The sequence below is a fragment of the Mytilus galloprovincialis genome, chromosome 2, assembly GCF_965363235.1.
Source record: "Mytilus galloprovincialis chromosome 2, xbMytGall1.hap1.1, whole genome shotgun sequence".
NCBI lineage: Eukaryota > Metazoa > Mollusca > Bivalvia > Mytilida > Mytilidae > Mytilus > Mytilus galloprovincialis.
Genome location: NC_134839.1, coordinates 77,814,630 through 77,842,234, shown reverse-complemented (window position 1 = coordinate 77,842,234; position 27,605 = coordinate 77,814,630). Strand labels below are relative to the sequence as shown.

Here is a 27,605-nt window from a genome sequence, read left to right as displayed (position 1 = left end):
AATGTTTTAATCAATGCACTAGTTTTTAATCTTTGAGAAACTCACATATTTGTTAAGGTATAACACATTTTCAAATACGGTAAGAATATTAACGTATGAAGTATTTTGTTATTTTTTGTGCTCTAAATATGAAATCGTATAACTAGTATCTGGATAATATTGCTATGAAATTCAACAATAATTTAAAACAGTGAGTAGACACTTAAAACCCTAAAATTCAATATATATTGTTATGGCTTTGAACCAAAAAAAAAATCATTTGAATGCCTGTACCAAGTCAGGAATATGGCAGTTATTATCCATTGGTTTGATGGGTTTGAGACTTTCACGTTGCCATCTGATAAAGTTTTGAATTTTTATCGGACTTAATTATTTTTGTTCATTTTGCTTATTGAATTTATATATTTTTGAATTAAGGGCATGATAACATATATTAACCTGATTTGCTGCATTATGTTTAACCAATTTGTTTACATTTGCTACATTTGTAAATATACTTAGAAATATAATATATTATCTATTTTTAAATGTTCACCTTTAAACTTAATAGGACACAGCATATGTTAAACGTTTGCATCCAATAGAACACTGACAATTATAAACAAGTTACAACAGGCAGCATTTTTAAACTCTATTTTATTCTGTGAACTTATCAATAGTCTGTGAGAAAGTCACATACATATTTGTAAGATAATACAAATTTCAAATGAGGTAAGGAAACTAACACCGTATGATTTATTTTGTTAATATTTGGCTATAAATGTGAGATCGTATAACTATTAGTTAGTTAATTGTTTACATATCACTGCTAGGAAAATCAACAATGATTTAAAGCATTGTGCTTGAACACTCGATCAACTTTAATTGTATGACTATAGTTTTAAATGTTGATTTCAATAAGATGATGCATAGTATTTTTGTTCGCCATGTTCAAAAAAACGAATTTATGAGAAAAATAATTATAGGCTGCCAAACTGTTTCATTTCTAAATCTACACTTAACTTATATAACACTTAAATATTTTAAGAATAATTTCATATCCCTTTCTGATTATTGCTACAAGATAATAACAAATCAATTTTGCCAATAACATGTATCCCTAGAAGAACTGAATCTGGTTCACCCAAAAATAATTTCATTTTACATACGGAAAGGGTTATAGTTATTTTAAGATTTTAGGACATAATAACAGATAACAATGCGTATTTTAATCACATGACAGGAAGTAAAGCTTTGATGTTTACAGCCAATGGCAGCATTAATTTCAAAATGGCGGCTGTAATGTAAAAATAAAGGCGGGAAGCTCTTTAATTAGTGGTGTATATTAACTTAAGTTTCTGCAACTGCCAGGTATGCAATATTGTATAAATCCCAGTCTAAAAGCATTAGATCGAATGAATCAAAATGAGGAATAAACACTAAATTTGCATAAACAACAGGGTAATAAGTGTGAAAGAGAAACAGGGTGATTAGTGTTAGAATGCAGAGTCTCCGAAGCATTTGCTTTGAAAAAAGTAAAGTTGTGTCCAAGGCTATAAGAACATTTTCGTATAATTCTAGTTTGATAGATCAAATAAGTATACAAACCATAATGTGTGTTGTTTATAAACCGCGTGTTGTCTTCGATTGACGGAAGCTGTAGGCATGCGCGTTACAAAAATCTAAAAATGACTTAAGTGCGACAAAAATCTGCAACACACAAAACATTGACTTAGATATAGATATGTAGGACTATGCTCGATCTATATTTATAAATATGATAAGGAATGATCTTATGGGGAAAAATAAATGGGCAGCCACTTCCTGTCAGAACTAGGATGTTTATTCCAATATTCAATGTTGGGAGAGTTTCGCGTTCTTTACAGGTAACAGAATCCTTGAAATAACAATTGTAATAAAAGAGGGACGAAAGATACCAAAGGGACAGTCAAGCTCATAAATCTAAAACAAACTGACAACGTCATGGCTAAAAATGAAAAAGACAAACAAACAACAGCACACATTACACAACATAGAAAACTACAGAATAAACAACACGAACCCCACCAAAAAACTAGGGGTGATCTCAGGTGCTCCGCGCGTCCTGGTACCTTTGATAACTATTTACACCACTGGGTCGATGCCACTGCTGGTGGACGTTTCGTCCCCGAGGGTATCACCAGCCCAGTAGGTAACACTTCGGTTTTGACATAGATATCAATAATGTGGTCATTTTTAAACAATGCCCTGTTTACAAAACTTTGCACTTCTTCGAAAAACGAAGGATTTTTTTATACCAGGATTACCATAGCCGTATTAGGCACAACTTGTTGGAATTTTGGAACTTCAATTCTCATTAACTTTGTACTTGTTTGGCCAAAAAAAAATTTTTGATATGAGCGTCACTGATGATTCTTATGTAAATGAAACGCGCGTCTGGCGTACTTAATTTTAATCCTGGTACCTTTAATAACTATTGTGAGGGTCCATTCAGGCCAAAAAGTTTTCTTAATCAAACATGCAGTCCTTGTTTCAGTTAAAGTAAAATTTCGCAACATAGCGATTTCATAGTAAAATAATTGAATCCTTGAAATGTAACCCAAAAATCAAAATAATTTATGAAAAACTTACCCTAGGTGTTGTTACATCTTTTCAAACATGTGATCATTATTACAAAATAACTAGTTGTTCATGGTAGGGGAGGGGGAAATTTCATGAGTATGGAAAAGTCATGTGATTCCATGATGCATCTCCAGCTTGTGTTTTCATTTAATCAGATGCTGAGCTTATTTCAAGTTTTGGAAACAGTGTTAAGTGCACCAGCATTAGTAGATTAGCATGTCTAAATGCCATGAATTCAAAAGTAGATACCTTTAGGGTAGAAGGTTAAAATAACAAGGGGTAGGGACAAAAATACTATTGATAAACAAGTTTTGTAATACCGTTTTTAACATTATAATTTCAATGTCGTATACTTTGTAGATCATTATAATAAAATTAAGTATCTCAAAAACAGACATTACCTGAAATTCAAACATCTGTTACAGAAAAAGGATTTTTAATATCTATTCCATTTAAATGTCTCTGACCATACAAGAAAAATACATTTTTGTGACAAAGATAAATCACAAAATATATATTATGATCTACCATTAGAAATCAAATGAAAGCTGATGTAAAAATTAACCTGACCTGATTAGTTCTGATGACTTTTTTTCTAAGGTAACCAGTTCATTGGTTATGGTGTGCATGTGATAAGTTGTTATGGTGTGCATATGATAAAAGTGTTACTAGTTTATATTTTCTGAAAGACCAATAGAATTGATGTCATAATTATGTATTTCATTAGATTAATTATTTCTCAATACTTCATTAGTTTATTTGTTTAATGAAGAGCCTAGAAAATAATTTCCAACTGCATCAAAAGTCTTTGTTCTTGGAAAGAAGCTATAAAAAATATCACACATTTTTGTAATTGTAATTTTTGTAATTGTTATAAGTATTTTCAAATGCCAGTGTATCAATGATAATCTCTCCGCAGAATTTGGAATGATGTGGCCATAGACGTGGTTAATGCTTACTGTGTCCAAAGAAATCTGAACAGATTAGAGACTATAGTATAATCAGTTTGCTTTATTTTTAGTCTAGTCTTTTCCTTCTTATATAAAGAGAAAGGCCTATGCTTGATTTATTCAGCAAACTGTGAATTATCAACAAAACGGTGCAATAAAGACTCAAATACACCCACCAAGCATGCAGTAAAAGTAAGTAACCAGCCAAGATTAAAGTAATTCAAATGTTTATGAAGATTTATGCACAAACTTTACTAAACAGTAAAAACTTAATCCGACAAGGCAATGATAAATTAAACAAATTCAATTTTACTCATTAAAATATATGATGTAAAGAGAGCAATGTGGAGGGAACGACATGATTAACGTCTTTTACAGAGACAAGAGCTATGTTGTAGTGTCAATATTATTAAAGAATATCATTGAGGTAGAATAAATGTAGTGGATGCAAGAATACACAGTTCTTTCATAAAGATAAGAGCTATGTTTTTAGAGAGACAGTATGAACAGTATAGTTATATCATTGTCAATCATATCGCATCTCCTTATTTCTTTTCCAACAGTATCAATGTCTATCACGGAGGAAGCAGGAAATTTGTGGAAGCCAAAGCATCAATGTCTATCATTTAGGAAGCAGCGGTGACACTATCAGTGTAATAGTCTATCATGATTGGATAAAGAGCAGTATCAATTTCTATCAAAGAGGTAGCAAAAAAGATAAAGAGTATCAACTGAAGATAAAAATAAGGGATGTCGCATGATTGCTAATGAAACAACTATCCACCAAAGTTCAAATAAAGTAGATGTAAGCAATTATAGGCAGCAGTGCTGCACTCAACAAGGAGAAAAAAAACATACCGTATAGTCGGCTATTAAAGGAATTATCGATATGAAAAATATGAAACTATTCAATTGAGAAAACTAACGGCTTATTTATAGCAAAACATTTTTCGAAAAGCATATATGCCAGACATAACCAAAAATAACCAATGAATTACAGGCTCCTAGCTTCAGACAGGTATATAAATAATGTTGCATAGTTAAACTATTGCGTAGGTGTCAAACCGTTATGCTAAGCTGGAGCAGTGGTTTAATGGTTCAACATAGGAACAAACTATGCAAAACAGTAAAGGAAAAACAAATATGAGAAACACCAAAAAATGACAACCACTCAATTACAGGCTCCTAACTTCGGGTATGCACATATAGAATGTAACAAGAATACATCTAACAAAAAAAAACCAGCGTGGATGTGACAGTGTATTTAGACATCCCCACAACAAAAAAGACAATTAGTACAGATCTAAGAGTACTTGAAGTTACTTACAGCTACTTCAAAGCCAATAATAGGTAATAAAATAACTCATGCATCTAGATTTTGACTAAATTTTACCTACATCCCGTAGTAAACTAGCCTTAAATAGTTGACTAGATGAAAGATAGCTCGCAACACATGTGTAGTCATAAGACTGTCATAAGACAGTTCACAGAGTAACTCAACAATGACTCAATTGAGCACAGGAGCGTATATTTTATGGCACGCCAATAAAAATGTTCTTCAAAGAAAGGTGAATAGATGTTAAAAGCAATAATTTATGAAGTTTGATCATTTCTTTCAAAAGTTTTAGTATCATTATAATATGAAATTTGAATTACCAGCAAACGAATGTACAAAATTAGAAAATGACAATTTTTGCACGAAAAAAATCATTTATAGGAAAAAATGTCACTCAAATTCCACTTTTGTATACAAATGATTAATTCTCAGTCAGCTGAATGAAATGTCATGTTAATATTGCATAGTAATCATAGAAACTGCACGCATTTAGAAGATTAGCATTAACAAAATCTTCAAAATCGGACATCAAATTCGGGTTTTTACATGTTACATAAAACTTACATAGTAGAATTGTTTGTCATCTTGTGTACCTACCATGTTAAGGGGTCTTGTACCGTCTTGGTGGACGTGATTTAAGAAGTTATCTATGTAATAACTAGCCAGTCAACAGAGGCGGATTTAGGGGGGGGCCCAGGGGGCCCGGGCCCCCCCTTTTTGGGAAAAAATTTGGTTGCTTATATAGGGAATCACTGAAGCGTGACTGGAGCGGGCCCCCTCTTAGGTCAGTCAGTGGGCCCCCACTTATGAAAATTTCTGGATCCGCCACTGGTCAACACTGCATTAGCATGCGAGTTCGAAGCCTGCTCGTTCAATCTTAGTTGACTAGGATTGTCTGTTTTACTATCGAATGTTTAATTTTCCTTTCTTCTTTTGTATTTTGTATTTTACATCTAATTCATAGTTCTTCAGGATCTCCAAACAGTATGGTAACTAACAGTGACACTAATTAATGATTATGGCCAGTATTACAAAGTATATCATTGGATTGAGCTCTCTGTCTAAGTGTAGATTATAAGTTTATTTGCATTGAGCCCAGTTTATTGTTACGCAAATTCATTCTGTTTGGAATTGAAGTTTGAAGTCTACATGTACATGATATGAACTGTAAGGTAAGATAGTTGAAACAGTATGCACAATCTATAAGTCATTTCAATAACTGTCAACACATGGTACTATTAAAGCATTACATTAACTGTTCGTTGAGATTAGAGCATTGTATTTCCATTTGAGCCTAATATTCGTTGTCTCTCATACAGCCAAATAAAGGAAACCATAATTATTTACACAAATATGCTTATTGCAATGCATTTATGATGCCAGGTGACACATACATGTATATTAGCCATCTGTACTGCTTACTAAAAGGATCCAACTTCAAATGGTCATTCATTTATATATCTGATATATGTGAAGGTAAGAAACTCACAAGACCAAACTGACTTCTAAAGTTAAATTACATTATTTGACTTATTTGTTTTATTTAATTTGTTGTACATTTTTGTAAGAACACCACTTTATGCCATGATGTTAAAACTGCATCCCCTTTTTTCAATGTTCGTTATTTATATTTTTCTCCACAAAAAAAAATGTTTTGAACAAATTTGATTATGCTATGATCTTTTGCATTTTATATTCTGTCAAATACTATAGTCACGAACTAACTTTTATTTTTTTATTTTATGTTTCATATTTCATTTTTCATTTTTTCACCTAGAAATCTATAGTTAAGAACAAATAAAATGAATTTACCCTTTCATAAAATAAATATCATATTACGATAAAAAAAATCTTTTATATAATTTCAACAAGACCTTTGAGGTCTAGGCAAAAAACATTTCCAGACACACAGTACACGTATAATTTCTGCACCAAAAATGTACGAGTTCACCTAGCCCTAAAGGTTCGTGTGATGTATTGCCATTACCAATGATAATTCGTCTGAAAACTTTCATATTTCAATCTACTAGTAACCAAAATTAGTAGGAATTATCCTTTTTGAAGGTAATTCACTAAATGTTTATTGGTGTAGATCTAAAATTTGTAGTATTTGCAAGGGTAAATGTATTCGGACTACTTGAAATTGCAAAGATCTCCTTTAGAATTTCTTTCCATATTTATTTGAAATATTGTAGATTTTATCCATAGATCGCTTTAAACTAAATGAATCTTAAGTTTATGTTGCCAATCTAAATTCAAGATGGCCACCACCACTGCACCCACTTTAATATGGAACTAAGAGAAATATATATAAACAAATTAAAATCTATACTGTTCACCTAGGATGTTTCTTCAATAGTTTTGAGTGCTGGTGCTTATCCAAAGAGAAACATTGTCACTAGAGTGGAATACTAGTTAAATTTTGGCTGTATTTGACAAAACCATTTGAAATTTCGGGTCTTTAAAGTTCTTTAGCTTTGTACTCTATTTGGCCATCTTTATTTGAGTTTCTCTAATGTGTATAATTTGAACACTAAACGCGTGCCTGGTGATAAAATTAAAGGCCTGTGTCTAATGAGGATTCTTTTTTTTTATAATAAAGTCATTTTGGAAAGATTGAACCCACACTTTACCATATTTTAAGCGAAGACAAAATAAGCTAAGTTAGAGCCCAGTAACACCTTAAATTTTCCACCAGAAGACACCTCCAAGGAATCAAATGATATCCTTTTTAGGCAATAAATCATAAAACCAACTTACTTACTAAAACTGAAAAAAAAACGTCAAAAGGAAACATTCTCTTTAAAAATTCACATAACTTAATGCTTAAGATGTATATTTCTTCACAACATTTCAGAGTTTTTTCTATTGATATTGAGTAGGACAGACATAGTAAGATGTGCAATACAATGAGGAACACAATAAAATTGAGAATGGAAATGGGGAATGTGTCAAAGAGACAACAACCCGACCATAGAACAGACAACAGCGGAAGGTCACCAATAGGTCTTCAATTTAGCGTCCTTCAGCTACAAGCATACTATAACAACCAAACTTCGAAATGAACATATATTGTGGGCCACTGTAAAAGACTAAAGAGTTTGCTAGGGTAAGCAATGTCTTAAATTAATTGATTTCCTGAACAAACAATGTTACTGTATAGTTGTGCTATAACATGTAACACTTTTATCAGAATTGTTTAGATCTGCAGGCGAGGTATGTTCCCCGAAGTCGTACAACACTGTTTTGAAATATTCATACTTGTAAATATAAAAAAAAGAAGATGTGTTATGATTGCGAATGAGAAAACTCTCCACAAGAGACATCAATGAGCAAAGCCCATACCGCTAAGTCAGCTATAAAAGGCCCAGATATGACAATGTAAAACAATTCAAACGAGGAAACTAACGGCCTTATTTATATAAAAAAAAAAATGAACGAAAAACAAATATGTAACACATAAACAAACGACAACCACTGAAATACAGGCTTCTGACTTGGGACAGGCACATACATACATAATGTGGCTAACCTTGGACAGTGGTATAACAGTACAACGAACGAACGAACTATAAAAATCAGTTGAAAAAGGCTTAACTCATCAGATGGACAAAAATACAAATGGACGTGGCGGGTTACATGCATGTCATATTTCTGCAAATTTGAGATCGAAAATTTTCAATTTCAAATATGTATAAGTGACATGAATTACCATCCAAGTCAGCAACACCCCTTTTTTTTTGGAATAATAAACATTTGAAACAACACATCTATGAGTATTTAAAAAACAATCCTGTCGGTTAATAAACATGTGCTGGTATCAAAATATCAAAATTGAAATAACACTTTATAAATTGAATGCGCCGTTCGAACGATTTTTTTGATTTTTTTTTAATCTGGTATGCTTAAAGCCGAAAGTTTGAAAACTATGATGTATAAGATCCGAAACATGTAAACAGCTAAATGTTAGAAAAAAGACCTTACAGACATATTTTCGAGCATCCTAGCTGTCTATACAAAGTTTTTTATTTTGACAATGCTCGTGACGTGACGTCTTATCTTAAATCTAAGAGGTATCATATTTGACTATCATGATTGTCCGTGAAAAATGGAAGTGAGCTTTAAATATGTTTCAGAAAGGCGAATATTTTTAAGTGATATACGGGAGACAACTGGGCAATAAATCAGAGAATAAGATTTAAAAAATATTTTCACGTAGAATAAATATTTAAATCATCTTTTATTTTTTGGAAGGGGGGAGGGGTGGTATAAGTTTTTATATACTGAAAAAAAATGATTAATTTATTGCGTTTTTATAATTTTATTTCAAATTAACTATTGTGAAGGAGAGTATTTTATTCTAAGGTCCATAAATATGTAAGATTCCATATGTTTTACAACAACATAATATTTATTATGAACTTTGCGCTTATTTTAAGTTTTTTTTTTTTTAAGATAACAGACTCTTTTCACTACTGCCATGATTGTTCGCGTCCTTTTTCGAAAATTTGGACAGGACTTTTTTTTTTAGATTAGAAAAAAAAATGCAATGAAGAAAAATAGATACAACCCATATCAAACGTTAATGAATTATAGATGGCAAATAAGAGCGACATGTACATACAAAATTAATGTTTTAGCAGGTAAATGGGTTTTTCCCGGTTTTTTTTTATATATCGAAGTGCAAGTCCAAATTCTCATTAATAAGACAGAATAGTTATTTTCAAATAGATTTTTTTTTAAATATTATATGTCATATTCATTTTGTGACATACAACCTCTTCGATACAATTATAGACATCATTTTTTCTTTATCAACGAAGACATTCTCTAATATTTTACATACTAGAATAATATTACCGCAAAATTAGTCATTCACTTATTTTATTATCTGCGATCATTAGATTCTGGATATGTATTTGGAAGATAAACATCTACAACAGTGCCTGTAGTCAAAAAGTTACAAATATACAGGTGAGCAAAACAATGTTGCTAACACGAAAAGACAAAGAGGACGCTACCATTTATTGTTCGGGATAATTGTGTGAATAACTTTTACATAATGGTCATTATTTCGATTTTAACTTTCCTCATAACGATTCATGTTACACGTAAGTAGTTTATATATCACTACCACATATAAGTTTGAAGTTGACTACTTTTGACATTTGGAAAACAATGTTTTCAGGTATATATAAAACGGCATTACAAAATTCCTTCGTCAAACCTTTTTTAATATTTACGTGAGGTAAAATGCACACTGGTTGATTAAGCAAACCTGTTCAAACCTGCTATTTCCACAGTTGCATGTTCAATTTATTTTATATAAGTGTATAGGGTTATTTCTAACCTAAAAAAATAATTTAAACAATTGTACATTTAGATAATGTTCGAAATATAGTGCTTGCTTGATATGTAAATGATAAAAAAACGAAAACTGAATTAATTTTGAAAGAAGAAAAACATTTATAATTCTTATGTTCCAGCAGGTTAGTTTTTTTTAGCAAATATATAAACTAAATATGTAAAGAAGGATGCACAAACTATTTACAAGTAACCTCTATTATGCTTTGTTAAATACGTTTTTACGAAAATATAAAGAAATCATAGAAAAGATTTTTGCTAAGTTTCTTCTATACATATTCTAACATCGGACTCGGACTTATTTTTGCATGTTAATTTATTCTACATTGGCTAGATGTATAGGGGAGGGTTGATATCTCACAAAACATGTTTGACCCCGACGCTTTTTGCGCGTGTCCTAAGTCAGAAACCTCTGGCCTTTATAATTTTTGTATGTATATTTGATTTTGGTTAATCTATATGTTTAGGAGTTTAGTTTGACGTCCCTTTTCACTGAACTTGTACACACTTTCGTTAAGGGGTCTGCTGATGCCCGATTACAGGTGTGAGATTCTCGCTGTGTTGGAGACCTGTTTGTAGTCTTTGGCTGTTTTCTACTCTTTGGGTGCAGGTTGTTGTCTTTTTGACACATTCACCGATTTCTTTCTCAATTTGAAATAGTTATGTCATTCATAATTAGAAAATAGAAATTATTACAGAATTAATGATACATCAGTGAATGAAGGTAAATATGTACGAAAACAATGTTTAAGGATGTCCGCTACTCTGTTTAAAAGTAACAAGCTTTTTAAAAGACTGTTATAAATTGATAGTATATAAATAAAAAAACTAAAAAAGCAGAAAAGAATGGAGGGTCCGTGTGGTTGTTTTCGAGATATAAGCCATTGAAAATTTGGCGGGAAATAATTCTCTCTAGATTTTTCTTATGAATAAAATTGGCACCTTTTTTGTTTAAAAACTTTGAAAAAATAACAAGGATTTTATAAGATTTTGAAATATGGCTTTTTAAACTATACGTTATAAAAATATGAAAAGAATCGAAGGGGTTGGTGGGCCAATTTTTTTAATGTCAATACATGGATAAAACCGGAGGATTCTTCGTCTACAATAAGGTACCCTGTCTAAAATGTCCAGCGTTTAAAATTTTCGACGACTTTTTATATAACATTCAAAGCGTACATGGCGTAAACTGACGCTGTTGTCTGCGGTCTGAGTCTAATTTTAATGATTTCGGAAATTGCATTTGAAACGTCTATTTGTAAATAATCGTGTACATTCATGGTTTATGTTTATTATAAATAAAATTTGATTCCCACAAAATACTAGTATACAATTAGCATAGTTATCGAGAATTTATTCTTATGAATCGGAAAAAAATTTGACTTGCGGACATGTCAGACGAGGTGAAATGTAGATAAGGAATTTAATAGGTTGTTGTTATTGTATATTGTAAACCTGCGGTTATGTTTTCGATTATCGTTTATATAAATCATTTATTTATTCAGTATTGATAATATGAATGTATGTGTCTGTGTTCGTTTTGGATTAAACTCAGTCTCCAGTGGCGGATCCAAAGGGGGGGGGGGGGGTTCCGGGGGTTGGAACCCCCCTTTTTTTGGCCGATCAATGCATTTGAATGGGAGCATAGAGTTGGAAACCCCTCCCCCCTCCCTTTTACTCTGGGTTGGGAACCCCCCTTTTTAAAATGGCTGGATCCGCCACTGGTCTCATTTTTTTATAAACTTGCTTCTGTTTTATATTAATATGTACACAAATTAACACTCCAATGCAGTATCTGTCATTTTTCAAACAGGGTTTGGGGTGGAGGAGAGGGGGTCTTCATTCTCCCGATTTATACCTGATGAATGACATATATTATACAGAAAGTGAAATAAATTTTCAGTCCGGGTTATTGCTGTTTCGTTTAAAAATGCGAATTGCAAACAACATCATAGATTCTTCTAAATATCAATACTAAATGATATGGAAAATGTCGTTAACTAGGGCAATGTTTGGAAACAATGTATACTGACACTGGACGTGTAATTTTCTAGTTCTCCTCCTTTCAAGTCAAAGATTCAACAATTCTTCGTCTGGTCATCTTTGTAGTTATTTTGTTCTTTACTGAAAGATACTTTTAATTTTCAGAAGCTGTTAATACGCTCTCATACTGTGGCCAGCCTAAAACATGGGTGCAAGCCAAAGTATTTTGCGAGCAGAAGGGTGGACGTCTACTGAACAGAGATACAGATAATGATGCTGTGTTCCGTCAGAGAACCGATATACCACTTCAACAAGAGATTTGGATAGGTCATTACAGAGGACTTTCTGGGTGGATGGAACATATTGGTAAGGGCAATAGTATACATTAAGTAGCCTTATTCCATAGCTAATCAAAGCAAATTTACACCTGTATATTGAAGTTATTGATTTATCAAAGGAAATCAAACTTATATAGTTAATATGAAATTTAGGCACTTTAAAAGAAAAAAATAGATAAGGGATTTCCTTCCATGACACAATGCAAACATTGCAAACAATATTAAAGTATGATGAGAATCACAAACAGAAAATATCAAAAAGGTTTTGGTTAAAGCTGTATTGCATTGATAGGTGGTAACTCGTTTATCTTATTTTTACTTCGGATGTTTGTAATCTACATAATGTACTTGTTAATAAAATCTTCACCAGTATATTGTGTCATTTCTCTAGCTCTTTTTCTTATAAATTTCTTAAAAACTCTTAGACAAGGAACCACTATATTTATGAATAATAAGAAACTGGGGTATTTTTTTCAGTTATAAAAATTACAAAAGTTATAAAAGCATGCATATCAAAAACTTTTTCTCTATTATGAAATGTATATATTTATTTTATCTATAAACCATTTCAATTCTGCAAAGGCATTTCTAACAATCAAGTATATACATACTATTTCTTCTATCTAAAATACTAAAACTGATCTTGGACATCAGATCGTAGCCACCATCTACTTAAATACTTAAAAAATATATAAAAAGACTTGTCGGCATCAGATAAAATATCAAAATCAACACTTAATTTACTTCTTTTAACTGATAATAAAAATTGCAGACAGATCTGCATATAAAGGACGTTTAATAAACATGTTTCTTATCTTAAATCTGATCATTACATAAAACAAGTACTCTGTAATTGACGGTTTTGTTATTTTCCATAACGACATGGTTGTAATCGCAAAGGTGTGACTGCAGACCTATATTTGTCAAATGCACTTTTGTATCGACTAGAAATGTTCGTATTAGAATACATCTCTGTTTCCAAAACATCTATATACAATTTATAAATTAGTAATTTCTGTTTAACATTTTGTGACTTGATTATAACTTATAAGTTTGAATATTCCTTTGGTATTTTCTATCTCTGTCTAACTTAAAGATCACAATGTTTGAGATGGGACCCCTCATATAAAGTTAATGTCAATATAAAAAATACATTCGATGAAATATGTGATAAGTCTTTCATTGTTTCCTTTAAACCTTTAAAGTTACTTTCGTTAAACTATATACATCTATGACAATGACTAAAATGACTGAGATGTTTGTATCTACACTGTTTAGTATGTGTCTGTATGCTACACTTTTTACTATGTGTTGGTACGCTACACTGTTAATTATGTGTTAATATGCTACACTGTTTAGCATGTGTTGGTACGCTACACTGTTCATTATGTGTTAATATGCTACCATGTTTAGCATGTGTTGGTACGCTACACTGTTAATTATGTGTTAATATGCTACACTGTTTAGCATGTGTTGGTAAGCTACTCTGTTTAGCATGTGTTGGTACGCTACACTGTTTAGCATGTGCTGGTATGCTACACTGTTCATTATGTGTTAATATGCTACACTGTTTAGCATGTGTTGATATGCTACACTGTTTAGCATGTGTTGGTACGCTACACTGTTCATTATGTGTTAATATGCTACACTGTTTAGCATGTGTTGATATGCTACACTGTTTAGCATGTGTTGATATGCTACACTGTTTATCATGTGTTGGTACGCTACACTGTTCATTATGTGTTAATATGCTACCATGTTTAGCATGTGTTGGTACGCTACACTGTTTAGCATGTGCTGGTATGCTACACAGTGTAGTATTGTCTGTATGGTACACTGTTCATTATGTGTTTATATGCTACACTGTTTAGCATGTGTTGGTACGCTACTCTGTTTAGCATGTGCTGGTATGCTTCACAGTGTAGTATTGTCTGTATGGTACACTGTTCAGTATGTGTTGTATGCTACACTGTAAAGAATGTGTTGATATGCTACATTGTTTAGTAAGTGTCGGTATGCTACACTGTTTAGTATGTGTTGATATGCTACATTGTTTAGTAATTGTCGGTATGCTAAACTGTTTAGTATGTGTTGGTATGCTAAATTGTTCAGTTAGTGTTGGTATGCTACACTGTTCAGTATTGTCTGTATGCTACATTGTTAAGTATGTGTCAGTATACTACACTGTTTAGTATGTGTTATTATGCTACACTGTTTAGTATGTGTGTGTATGCTACACTGTTTAGTATACGTTGGTATGGTATACTGTTTAGCACGTGTTTGTATGTTACAGTTATTATGCTTCATTGTATACTAGTAGTAGTATATATTTGTTATGCTACACGGTTTGGTGTGTGTTGGTATGCTACACTGTTTAGTATGCGTTGGTATGACATACTCTTTAGTATGTGGTTGTATGCTACACTTTTTAGTATGCGTTATTATGCTACATTGTATACTAGTAGTATATGTTGTTTTCCACACTGTTTAGTATTTGTTTGTATGATACACTTTTCCACTTGCAAATTATTATTTACAGGATGTTTCAGCGAGAGATCTTTGGGTGTAAGCTGGTATGGTGTAAAGACAGAAAACAACTCAGCTGCAATATGTCAAACTATCTGCAATGCTACAGACTACTTCGCTCTTCAGGTAATAAAAGAATTTGTCAAACTATCTGCAATGCTACATACTACTTCGCTCTGCAGGTAATAAAAAAAATGTGTCAACCTATCTGCAATGCTACAGACTAATTAGCTCTTCATGTAATAAAAGAATTTGTCAAACTATCTGCAATGCTACAGACTACTTTGCTCTTCAGGAAATAACAGAATTTGTCAACCTATCTGCAAAGCTACATACTACTTCGCTCTTCAGGTAATAAAAAAAATTGTCAACCTATCTGCAATGTCATTGAGAAAAAAAATGCTTCTGAGATTTCATTTCCTAACACAAGAGTGTACATACAATACCTTGAAAGATATTTGAGATTAAAAAAATAACGACCGATAACTCTGTATATCTGCAATGTTCAGAATTGTATACTGCCTTGTATTATCAATGAAAATCAGAGAGAACCGCCTAACTGCACCCCATGTTCTTGTAAAATATCATGAGTTCATTTGCATACCTTGAAGGCATTCCAGCATCGCACATTATGACCAACATTAACTAAGGCATTGTTCTTAAGTATCTGGTTCTTTTCAAACATTAAAGAGCATTTTGTCCCGTATATATTTCATTTTTTTTTGTTTAATGTATATGATGACATGAAATGTATTAGAACAGTGCATACATTTGTATTTATTTAGATTTCTTACTAAACTTTTAACATAATAATATTAAGAAACAAGTTACCCTTACTAGTCATTACAAATATAAAAAAACCATATCAAAATCTCTAATTAAAACCTGTCACAAAAAGGGTAAAATATTGGTATCTTACTTTACAAACACTGATATAACATTTTATGTTATTTGAAAACTTGTTATACCTTGATAATAACTCCCATAATACATACGAAAACCTTCAGTACATTTAACGAAATAATCCTACATGACTGTAAATGATATGTTAATAACATCTTTACACTAAATCCATTGCTTCTTGGATGATTAATATTTTTATAAGTTGTTATTCTCTTTGAACTAATAGTCAGTAATTACAAGTACTCTCAGATCTGTTCTTTGTGTCTTTCAAATTGTGTGGGATGTATAAATACCCTGCCACGTCCGGTGTGTCTTTTGTTTGAAGTATTTCTGCTTTGTTTCAATTTGATGAATTAAGTCCCTTTTAAATGATTTTTATAGTCCATAATAGAAAATTTCAAACCACCTGGCTCTGAATAGGCACATATAGAATGTGCGGAAAAGAGGGGGGGGGGGGGTAAACATGTTTGAATGCGCAAACCCTCACTCTAACCCTGGCCCCAGTTTACTCATTTGTTTTGTTTCATATTTTTCATGACGGGGTCTTTTATAGCCGACTTTACGGTAAAGGTTTTTCTTACTGATGGAGGCCGTATGGTTGCCTATAATTATCACATCCAAATCATTTGAATTTTACCTGATAATTGTCTCATTGGCAATCATACCACATCTCCTTATTTCTATTCGAATTTATTTGAATTTATTTTCAGGGATCAACTTGTTTATGCAGTTATAACAATTTTGTGAACACGTCTTGGTTAACACCAGAATCAAAATGTAACACGGTTTGTCCTGGTAATGGAACTGAACAATGTGGTGGTAGCAACAGCATTAACGTCTACCATAGAGGTACGAACAAAATAACTAACGTCTATCACAACTTTCTATTTAGAGTGTAAAATAACACGTGGTAGAAAAAAAACTCTAGAAATTTACTATTTGTCAGAGGACGACAGTATCGCCAAAAATAGATACCAGATAGGGCTGTATGTGTGTTTTATGTTGTAGTTTTAATAACACAAATTTTTATATTTTATGAGCTTTCTTACAATGGTACAGTGTATATCATCGTATGCCTACATATCTGGAAGTCTTCCTTAAATTAAAATTGCATGTCACATATTAAATTGAAATAAAAGTGGAAGCAATATTGTTATTTTTCTGATTTTGAATAAATATACTAAAAAAGTGACTGAAAATAATGAGTAAAAAACATCACACCTCACATTTATTTGTATTCCGAAAGCTAAGTAATGACTAAGGCGAAAATTTAACATTGGTTATTGTTGTTTATTATTTAAGTTCATGGCGACCTTATACAGTACCAAGCTGACTCCTACCCTAACTTACACTGTGCAATGATGAACTGCAGCAGCACTACCGAATGGACATATATGGAACACGAGTGTCACAACAACTTAACGGCACTATGTGGTAAGTGTGTGTCTTGGACGGGTTTGACCTTTTGTTATGCTGTAAACATATTGTTAATTATATGTAGTGTTGACAGCGACGATTTTGGTTTCTTTTGATAAATATGTAAGTTTAAAAATGACACTTTACACCTTGATTAAACAATGAAAGCCAAAAAAAAAAACGTTATCGGACATATAGTATTGTTTTACAGAATGTGCTAAGGCAAATCAAATAGATCTACAGTAACCTCTAGAACAAAAGATAAATTGTAAGTTTAAAAGTGACACTTTACACCTTGATTAAGCAATGAAAGCCAAAAAAAAACAACAAAAAAACGTTATCGGAGATATAGTATTGTTTTACATAATGTGCTAAGGCAAATCAAATAGGTCTACAGTAACCTCTAAAACAAAAGATTTATACAAGATTGGTTATAATGGAAATATAATACCGTGTTGTAACATTTTGTAACTTATGATAATTTCATTGGACATGGCCATGGCCGTCTATAGTGTGACTTATAAAGAATAATAACAAGCTGTTTTTATTTTAAGGATCGGGAGTGTTAGTTAATGAACCAGCGACATGGTTGACAGCTCAGTCATTATGCAAAAACTATGGATCTTTGGTTGGAATTCACAACATGGTGTCGAACTGTGCTGTCTCTAATGACATCAAGCGGGAATTCTGGATTGGAGTTTATCGAAATTATGTCGATCTTGTTTTGAAAGGTAAATACTTGCTAACGACTAATAGGACTTAATTTATTTGTATGTTGCCATATATTAAACTCTTTGCCTTTATCATTAGTTTATTAAACATTTTACTTTTCTGTCTTCTTTTTGTTATTAGTTTATTTATAAAAATATGCAGATATGTAAATGCATTCATGGAAATTGTGAGTTTCTTTAGTTTAAATTCATTAGTATTCACTATTTATAAGTAAAACTTTGTTTGAACGTTGAATTTTTCATCTGTTCGTTCGTCAGTCGAATTTTTGTAAGAGTCATTTAGGGATTTTCTTATGAAACTGATTTTGTGTTTAAGCGACGTACGACTTTTTTGCTTTGTATGTAATACATATATTGCATTATAATATACCTAACGGCAAAGTACATATATGGACACGTGTTTAATAAGGAATACATTTCAATCTCATTACAGATCTTATAGTTCAAAATCCAGTGTTTGGATGTTATTCACTTAGAAAAGAATCCAGTAATGTCAAGCCTACCATGACATTTTATCCAATAGCAATATGTGAAAAACAAAACATGTTTTCATTTATTTGTGAACTGCGTAAGTTTTAAATATAGACTCTTAAATATATTTATACACCGTATTTTCTATTGAAAAAAGTAATCAAACCTAAACATACCTCCCGTGCAATACTCTTTATAGTCTAACATCTTAAAACGAGAATTAATACGCAAGTTTAATGCATAGGACTTCTACCTTAACATCGCTAGAGAAACAACAACGTTCTTGCAGAAGTTGCATAACTTTGAATAAATGCAAGACCAAAATACACTTTTGTCTTTCATTTTAAAAGTACATGAGGCCAGCAATAAAGTAACACCCATTATCAAACATTACAGATCTCACAACAAATAACACAAATTTGAAAAAGTAAGAAAACAAACAAGAAATTTACACACATTATGAAAAAGTACATGACAAATTAGATAGTATCACACATTTTAAAAGTTAAAAGCTAGCAACATATTTACAGACATTTGATAAAGAACAAATGATAGTACGACACGATTGGGAAAATGTAAGTCCAACAACAGTCTTATTCACACCTGAAAAATTACAAGGCTTACAACATATTTTGACACTTTTAAAAATTTGAAGTCCAACAAAGTAGTTACACAAAGGAAAGGTTAAAAAACAAATTAAAAGACAAAGTAGCATACGAATAAAAACGTACATGACACACAGAAATATAGGTACACAAGTAAAATACTAACATTGTAGATAAAAAGCTTTGAAAAAGAAAAATACTAACAGTATAGATACAAACCATAATTCGAAGTTTATAGTATTCTAGAATGAAATTCAAAACAGTGTGGCTGTGGCCATTGATTGACACATTAAATTCATCAATTGACTGGGACAATTTACGTGAACGTTTGTCTATAACGACCACTGTTCACGACGTACCTACGATAGACATTTAAACTGTGGGGTTACCAAAGGTTTCTTAACGCCTTTAATTATAAAATAATTCGAAAAAATAATCAGGAATAACCTTTATGTTTTGATTTATATAATTGATATAAATCAAAACATCGTGTTATTTCTGATTAATTTTTCGAATTACTTTATTAAGGTGTTGAGAACCTTTGGTGGCCCCATAGTTTAAGTGTATTTAAAAAGTACATAGTGAGCAGTGGTCGTTACATACAAACGTTCAAATAAATTGTCCCAGTCAATGGATGAATTTAATGTGTCAATCAATGGCCACAACCACACTGTTTTGAATTTCATTCTATATCTTAACATAAATTAATATTACAGCTCCTGGATATCCCACCTCTGATGGTTGTTATCTGCCTCCTTCCACATCAACAAGTACAACCACACCAGGAACGCAGTTAATACAAGAACAGGACGACGATGGACTTAAAATTGGTATTATTTTTTTACAGAAACCTTTTGGGTGTAGAATGCTAAATAAATATTTTTTGTGGTGATTGTATATTTGTTTGTTTGAGAAAAATGTCTGCTACTGTAAAGACATTTCTATTAGTATACTAACTGCATTATGTATACCTTTACTACCGATATGGATCAACATTTCAATAATGGTATGTTGACGTATTATACCACAAGTTTTATTCATTATTATTGTTATTAACAAATCTGGAATAATATTTTACAGAAGTACTTGTAGCAATTGTAATTGTACATGTATATCAATTTCATTACAATTTCTTTATTTACATGCTACAAGTCTAAGATCAAGGGTGTATTTTTCTTTTTTATGATTCATATTTCCTATTTAGTCGAATGAAGTATCGACATCATAATAATGTTAATTCGATTACAGGAGATGAGATACACCATATTTAAAGCCCCGATAGAGACATATTTGCACCTTTGGGTGCCGATTTGAATTGCCCATTATTCTTTCAGAAAAGAAATGTTGATGAGCTGTCGTACTCACTCATGTTGGTCACTGAAAAAAAATAACGTAGACAAAGTTAAATATAGACCATAAGAAGAGGTCCTATCAATTAATTGAAAAATTAAAAAAACACACACAATTGTTGGTAATAAATATTGTCTGGTGGCTTTTATACCATGAAAATAACAAATTTATAACTAGTAAACTTATGTTACATATCATTTGTGTACTCTTCATACTAATAGCTTAAATTATTTTGCAATTTACTTGTTTAAAACTGTTGGTTTACTTTTTTCAGGATTGTTTATAGCATTAGGACTTGTTTTACTGGCTGCAGTTATCGTCATTTTAATATTAATTGCGAGAAAAAGGTGAGTAACAGTAGCACTAATTAAATTTGAGAGCAATGGATTTCATTCATCAGTAAAATATACTAAAGATAAGTTGAAAATTTTAAATTATGGTTGTAAATATCAACAACAAAAATAATTTGATACTAAATTTACTCCCAAAACTTGATTTGGAAATAATAAGAGCGAATCCATCTCCTGAATTAGTTCTAAAATAAGATTACAAATCTATATTTACATGCAGAATGGCAAACGAATTATTATGTAAAACATACATTTAATAAATATTATAAACTAAATGAAGTTCATATTTCATAAATATAATAATGTTTGTTAAACATAAATTTACTTACAGCTTTTAGGTAAATTTTATTTTAGAATTAACTATGGCTTTTGTTAGTGATTAGATAATTAGTATGTGGTATTATAGTTTTAGATCAAACCCAGAACAACTTAGACATAATATTTTATTAGCTGCACTAGCCAATGTTAAATTAAGGAGACGAGATACAGATGGTAACCCGGAGTCATCAACACCACAGAAGGCCGAAACATCTGCTGCTTCCGTTGAAGGTGGAAGCAAAAGTCCAGAATATGCAGTGGTCAATAAACCTGGAAGACGACAGTCAGCACCTGCATCAAGTTGTAAAGTTTATTCTAAGCCTGTCACGTCACTCAGCAAGGAATACAAGGAAAGCGTACCAGTGTCAAATAATGGGTACGATAAAATGCGACTGGATAATCCTATCGTCGAATCAGAGAATCCACAAGAAAATGACAACCAAGTTCCAATAACTTCTATTTTGAAATTGGGTGATAGCTTATCGAGTGATACAATGTCCCCGAGACATGCAAGCATTCAAGATGAAGAATATAATAGAAATAATGGACGATATGTATATGATTCACGCCTTTTAAGCATTCCAAAGAAAGTAATTCCGGTTCCACCGCCTGTTGTTAAATATCCCCCTGAATGTACTAGTGACAGTTATGAACACATTGGAACAACCTTGCTTTGATAATTAATAATAAGTTTAATATTTGTATTTCATACATATACATTAATTTATCTATTGAGCACTATTTAATGCAATCATAAATAGGTGAATTCAGAAAGATTACCAGATAAATTAAATTGTTGAAGAATCAAAAAAGGATTAATTAAATTTCACTGGGTTTTTTTTTTTGGTGACATATGGACATTGTAACTTACGAATAATGATAATTTATGATGAAATTATCTTATAGCCAGAAGCATTAGCTGTTGTAAATATATAGTTTTATTGAATACATTAAATCAATTGACATGGTTACTAGCAATGAAGTACATGCCATCAAGAATACACGTGAATAAAATCATAGATCTGCAATTAACACTTCCTTAGAATAACAAATTAAAAGTATTTTTTAGAAAACTGTCACCGCTTGATTTTAAGAAAAAATGTACTAAAAAAAAAGAGGCAATGATATTGGAACAAATTGGGCACTTTGTTTTATGACGGACAAAAATAACACAGGTACAAGTAAAACAGTATTTAAAAAAAACTGTACCAAAGACTATTTTGCAGATATTGGAATCAAATTGAAAGTACTTAATATCTGATGAACTATTCATGACTCCTCACACATTTATATGGTAGCTATACATCGTAGTAGTTTACTATATCAAAATAAGGGATACTCTCTAAAAGATAACACAATTTATTGCGCTTGTGTTTGCTTGAAATAAATAGTAACAATGCAGAGTCAGCTCTGCTACGAGACACAATGATCTCCATAGAAATCGGGAGAATATCAGTTGCTTTGAATCGGAAGGCATTTACTCTGCAGTAATCGTCATTGCCAATAAGTGGTTGTAAAACCTATTTAAAAAAACAAGGATTGGATTTTGTAAGTCAGACGAGAAATCTGTAGTTCCCAAATTAAAACAGATAACAGACAACATCAATATGTAGTTGCAGAAAATTGAAGACTAAGCATTAAAAAAATGTGTGCTCAATCTGGCCAGGAGTAGACATATTTTACTGTTTTAAACGGATTTAACTATTCATAAACTGTGAACATTAAAAAAAAAAATGCTGCATCGATATGTCATGTAGGCACTGATTACAGACTACTTCAATGATGTTCCTCTTGGACACGAAATGTACACCAGCGGTAGCATCTACCCATTGGTTGTCAAAAGAAGTAGAACAAATCAAAGTCTTGCAAAATTAGTACACAATACGTACATTTAGTCTACACAAGGCTTACCAGCGGCGCTCTAACAAACAAAACGGAGTTAAATATAATCTCATCAAGTAAGATTATAATCGTGCTGCGCGACATACATGTACTTCTTATACGTTGTTTGTAGTAAAGTAGCTTCCACTATTTGACGTTGACAATTCCTGGTGAAGGCAAATCCAGAACAGTGTACGAACGCATACAATTTCATATTGTTTTATATAGAATTGGGTCGATACTGCTACATTCTTTTCTTCAATGGTCCGTTCATAACTTTAAAATTATTAAAAGACTAAGGTTCAAAGTCCATAATGCAATAAGTTATCAAAGGAACTAGGCTTATAACGTATTACACCAGACGCGCGTATCGTCTAGGTAAGACTCATCAGTGACGCTCAAAACAGTTTCAAAGCCAAACAAGTTCAAATTTGAAGAGCATTGAGGACCTAAAAGTCCAAAAGAATGTGCCAAATACAACTAAGATAATCTATGCCTGGGATCAGAAAATCCTTAGTGTTTCGAATAATGCATACTTTTGCAAACAGAAAATTTATAAAAATGAACATATAATGATATTCATGTCAACACCGAAGTGCTAACTACTGAGTTGGTGATACTCTAAGGGACGAAACGTCTTACAAGCAGTGGCATCTACCCAATGTATGGTGTAACATAATTATCAAAGGAACCAGGCTTATAATTTGTGACGCCAGACGAGCGTTTCGTCTACATAAGACTCATTAGTTACGCTCAGATCAAAACATTTTTAAAGCCAAACAAGTTCAAAGTTGCAGAGCATTGAGGACTCAAAATTCCAAAACGTTGTGGTAAATACAGCTAAGGTAATATATGCCTGGGATAAGTTTCTTCGTTAATTCACCAATGCAAAGTTGACCTTAGATGATTTGACTATCATTTTAAGTCCTTTTTGTTTGTTCATATAGCTCTTCGCGTATTTTGATACTTATATACCCTTGGCTTTTATCTTTTTGGCTTTGATTGTTTCCAATTAAATGACCAGTTCGGACGTATAAAATTTATATATTTTTTATTTCCTATCTTTTGAAAATTAAGTCCACACTTATTCTTCTGACAATAAAATCTGGCCTCTATGATATAGCCTAGTGGTGAAAAGCGGGTTTTATTGCCACTTTCGTTTTTTAATGGACAAATTTCCGTTCGTCTAGATAATACGAAACGCCGTAAGAGTTGGGTTTTTATTTTGGATAGACAATTTTTAATATATTTTTTACTCAATCGATACAGCAAACAAAAATTATATATACTGATGGGTGAGGGGCAATCTACACTGAATCCTCAGCCAACACCCCAGTAGCCAGTACTTCGGTACTAGCATGAACATACGGATTTTATTAAAATTTGCTGTTTATTTCTTTTATTTTGAAAATTATCCACCATTCCATTATGCTACCTATTTGTTCATGGATTATATAATGAATATGAATATAAACCTGACTGAGCAGGTTTTTTTAGATAATACACGAGTTCTCTGTGATGGAAATCACTACAGTGAATTCTAACTCTTTAAAAAATTTCGATCAAGATAAGTATTATATATATAATCCTGCATAATTGTATTATCATTTTCATATACTCAACAAAATAAAATTCATTATTCGACTCCCTTACGATTGCTATCATTTATAAGAAAAAATATCGTGTATTTGTTTAATGGTATAGTATGGTAAGAGTAAAGATATGATACTTCTACTTTCTTATTGTATTATTACTTTCTAAATTTACTTGATTGACTCAATTTATGACAGTTATCGTTTGTTATTATAACTACACTTTATTCAACTACCTTTAAACAACAATGCATCATTTTAATAGAAATAACATGAGAAGTGAATATAAGATCCCTATTTTTTTTTTTTTTTTTAAATTGCTTATTGCAATCAAATGGTAAGGTAAACAGTGATGCGACAGTCATGTATCAATTCTGATTTATCAATATTTATACATTTCTTCTTAAACTTTATGTATTATACTGCATCATTGATTCAACGAGGGTTGAGCACATGACTCCTACGTCTGTATTTTTGATTCGTATCACTAAATCTTTTTATTTTATTTTCATTTTCACTCAATATGTAAAGCAAACAAAATTCATATAATGATTGGGAATTGGAAATCTACACATAATCCTCATTTAAGTATTATCAGCTGACATGCTTTTCATCAATTTATTTGAAACAATTTGGAACTTGCATTTTTATCTTTTTGTCTGGAACTAAGAAACAAGTCTTGTATTATGAAGACATCAATATAACTTCTTATTTTGTCATAATTGGGGGGAAACTTGAAAACTAGAAACGCTGTTTTTGTCCTCTCCAAATTTTAAATCGAAATCTAAAATTCAAAACCTTTCAGAATTGATCAAGAATTATTATTGGAGAAACTCTACGCACTTGACTATTTAATGCAGTTGTAGCAATGATGCGACACTGAATATTTTTTGGAACTAATTGTATAGAAATGTTCAGTTCTAAATTAATTTGGCAGTATTGACTTATTGTAAAGAAGTGAGGTTTTAAAAGAAAATCTCGTTTCATGCCAGAAAAGAGAAAGGAGAACCATTTCACAACAATCCTTCCTTTCTGTTGTGTAAAAATCGTCAGTTAAAGTACTAGTAATAAAAAAATGTATGTGAACTTAAAAAGGTATTGTAATACATCAATGAAACAGCAACACCTAAAAGCAAAAGACATATGGAGGCAAGCATTTAGCCTTTAACAACAAACAAATATAGGCACAACATGCTATTTTTCGAGTTTCGAAAAGCTGTGATGAAAGATTAGAAGTTATCAAAGGTCTCCAGTGATTAAAAAATTACCCAACTAAATGACAAAACGGCAGAGTTTCAAAAATAAAATTAAAAAAATACCGAACTCCAAGGAAAACTGAAAACGGTAAGTCCCTAATCTAATGGCATAATCAAAACCTCAAACACATTAAACGAATGGAAAACAATTGCTATTATATTTTAGAGCTGTATAGAATTTATATATATATGTTTGTTTTTATACATAAACAAGACCCTGGTCATACTTTTACATTTAGATCGATTTAAACTTGATCGCTTTAAGCCTTATGCGAACGCTTTGGATCGATCTTGAATCAGTCTAAATTTAAACACCAAATGAGGTAGTTTAGTTTGAATCGATCTAAAGTTAACCAATCTAACTGTAAATGTGAACTCAGAAATCGAACTTCACTAGTACAAATTGAAAATGATTCGCAATTTATAACAAAATAGATGACCAACATAAGAAGGCTGATATTTAACGAAAACAGACCAGAACATGTTATTCAAGTGAAACAATAACTTCATTACCCATTTTTATTGATATGGGTTGAGATTTATGAGGATTTAATATTTTTTCTGCAGGTTATTAGTGAGTAAACTGGGCATTCACGCATGGTTAAATCTATGATCACTAAAGAAGAAATTGTTGAAAATAGTCTTTTTATATTCTACCTCAGTATTCTACTTATTAGTCATGTTAGTATATACTTTCTTTGTGAATTCAGTACTGGGATTAATGCTGTCCAAAATGCGATTGAGAGGGTGGTTGACGGTAATCTAAAAAAAAATGGACATGAAACTAAAAATATACTCTTGACGAATGATTTTATCATGTTGGTCGCTTTTATGGCATGCAGTTTGATTTCTGATTTCCATCAAATCATTATAACATTTACATAACGTAGAAATCACGGATCATGCATAAAGTTGTGTCATCGTTTTTGTAGCTATTTATTTCCATATACGATTTCCTTTTATAAAGAAATGTTCATATCATTACCGTTTATGGTAAATACATGAGAAAAGATAACAGTATATCTCTCAGGTAAAAATATAAATTCATGTATGGGAGATAGTCAGAACCATTTATACATCGAGGAAATAGATAGAATACGGATTTACAGATATTACGAAATACTTCTGGTTGACCCTTCCCTTCTGTTGACGTAAGTAACCATGAAGGGGGATTACTTGGAAGACTTGCAAAACTTTCATTTAAAAAAACCTGTATAATTAATACAATTAATATGTGATAATTCATGCAATTTTGATTAAACTCATATGTATTATATTGATATGCAGATCAAACATTGTTTGGTGAAAGGCGTATGAATCAAAATCTGAAAGTTGTCAAATTCTGAAAATTGATTATTAAATACCTTACACCATATGCTTAAAATATTGATTCACAATTTAAATTTAAATGTTTTCTGACAATTTTTGTATCGGAAGACAATGCGATCCTTATTGAGTAGAGGTGTTGCCAAACAATATGCTTAGCCTCACTTCAAACATACTTTTGGTTTTGGTAAACTTTGTCCTTCTTAAACATTTTTTGGGACGAATACTCAAAATTTTCAATAATCTATCGAAAAAGCCATTGTGGGTTATCCGTAGGCATTTATAATATGATGACCAGTTTAAAAATA

At 31.6% G+C, this 27,605-nt stretch overlaps 1 protein-coding gene across 6 annotated transcripts; it reads left to right on the top strand.

The window, feature by feature from the left end:
* Positions 1-691: 691 nt before the first annotated feature.
* On the top strand, positions 692-22,211 carry LOC143064460 (uncharacterized). 6 transcript variants are annotated; one of them, XM_076237295.1, is made up of 12 exons: positions 692-711; positions 3,623-3,743; positions 4,115-4,256; positions 12,400-12,600; positions 15,112-15,224; positions 16,712-16,850; positions 17,304-17,435; positions 17,972-18,148; positions 18,582-18,716; positions 19,941-20,054; positions 20,849-20,921; positions 21,331-22,211. In XM_076237295.1, exons 1-12 carry the CDS (start codon positions 707-709, stop codon positions 21,917-21,919), a joined length of 1,941 nt encoding a protein of 646 aa, XP_076093410.1. In that variant the 5' UTR covers positions 692-706; the 3' UTR covers positions 21,920-22,211. The 6 variants fall into 6 exon arrangements, with proteins under 6 accessions (XP_076093410.1, XP_076093413.1, XP_076093415.1 ...); XM_076237298.1 differs by lacking the exons at positions 692-711; positions 3,623-3,743; positions 4,115-4,256 and adding exons at positions 7,048-7,996; positions 9,792-9,861; XM_076237299.1 differs by lacking the exons at positions 692-711; positions 3,623-3,743; positions 4,115-4,256 and adding exons at positions 9,453-9,468; positions 9,792-9,861.
* The last annotated feature ends 5,394 nt before the right edge of the window (positions 22,212-27,605 follow it).

Bases quoted from the DNA above. Each gene is read 5' to 3' on its own strand.
- LOC143064460 (XM_076237295.1), top strand. The intron at 16,851-17,303 runs GTACGAACAAAA...TTATTATTTAAG, and splicing joins CATTAACGTCTACCATAGAG to TTCATGGCGACCTTATACAG. The intron at 18,717-19,940 runs GTAAGTTTTAAA...TTAATATTACAG, and splicing joins TTCATTTATTTGTGAACTGC to CTCCTGGATATCCCACCTCT.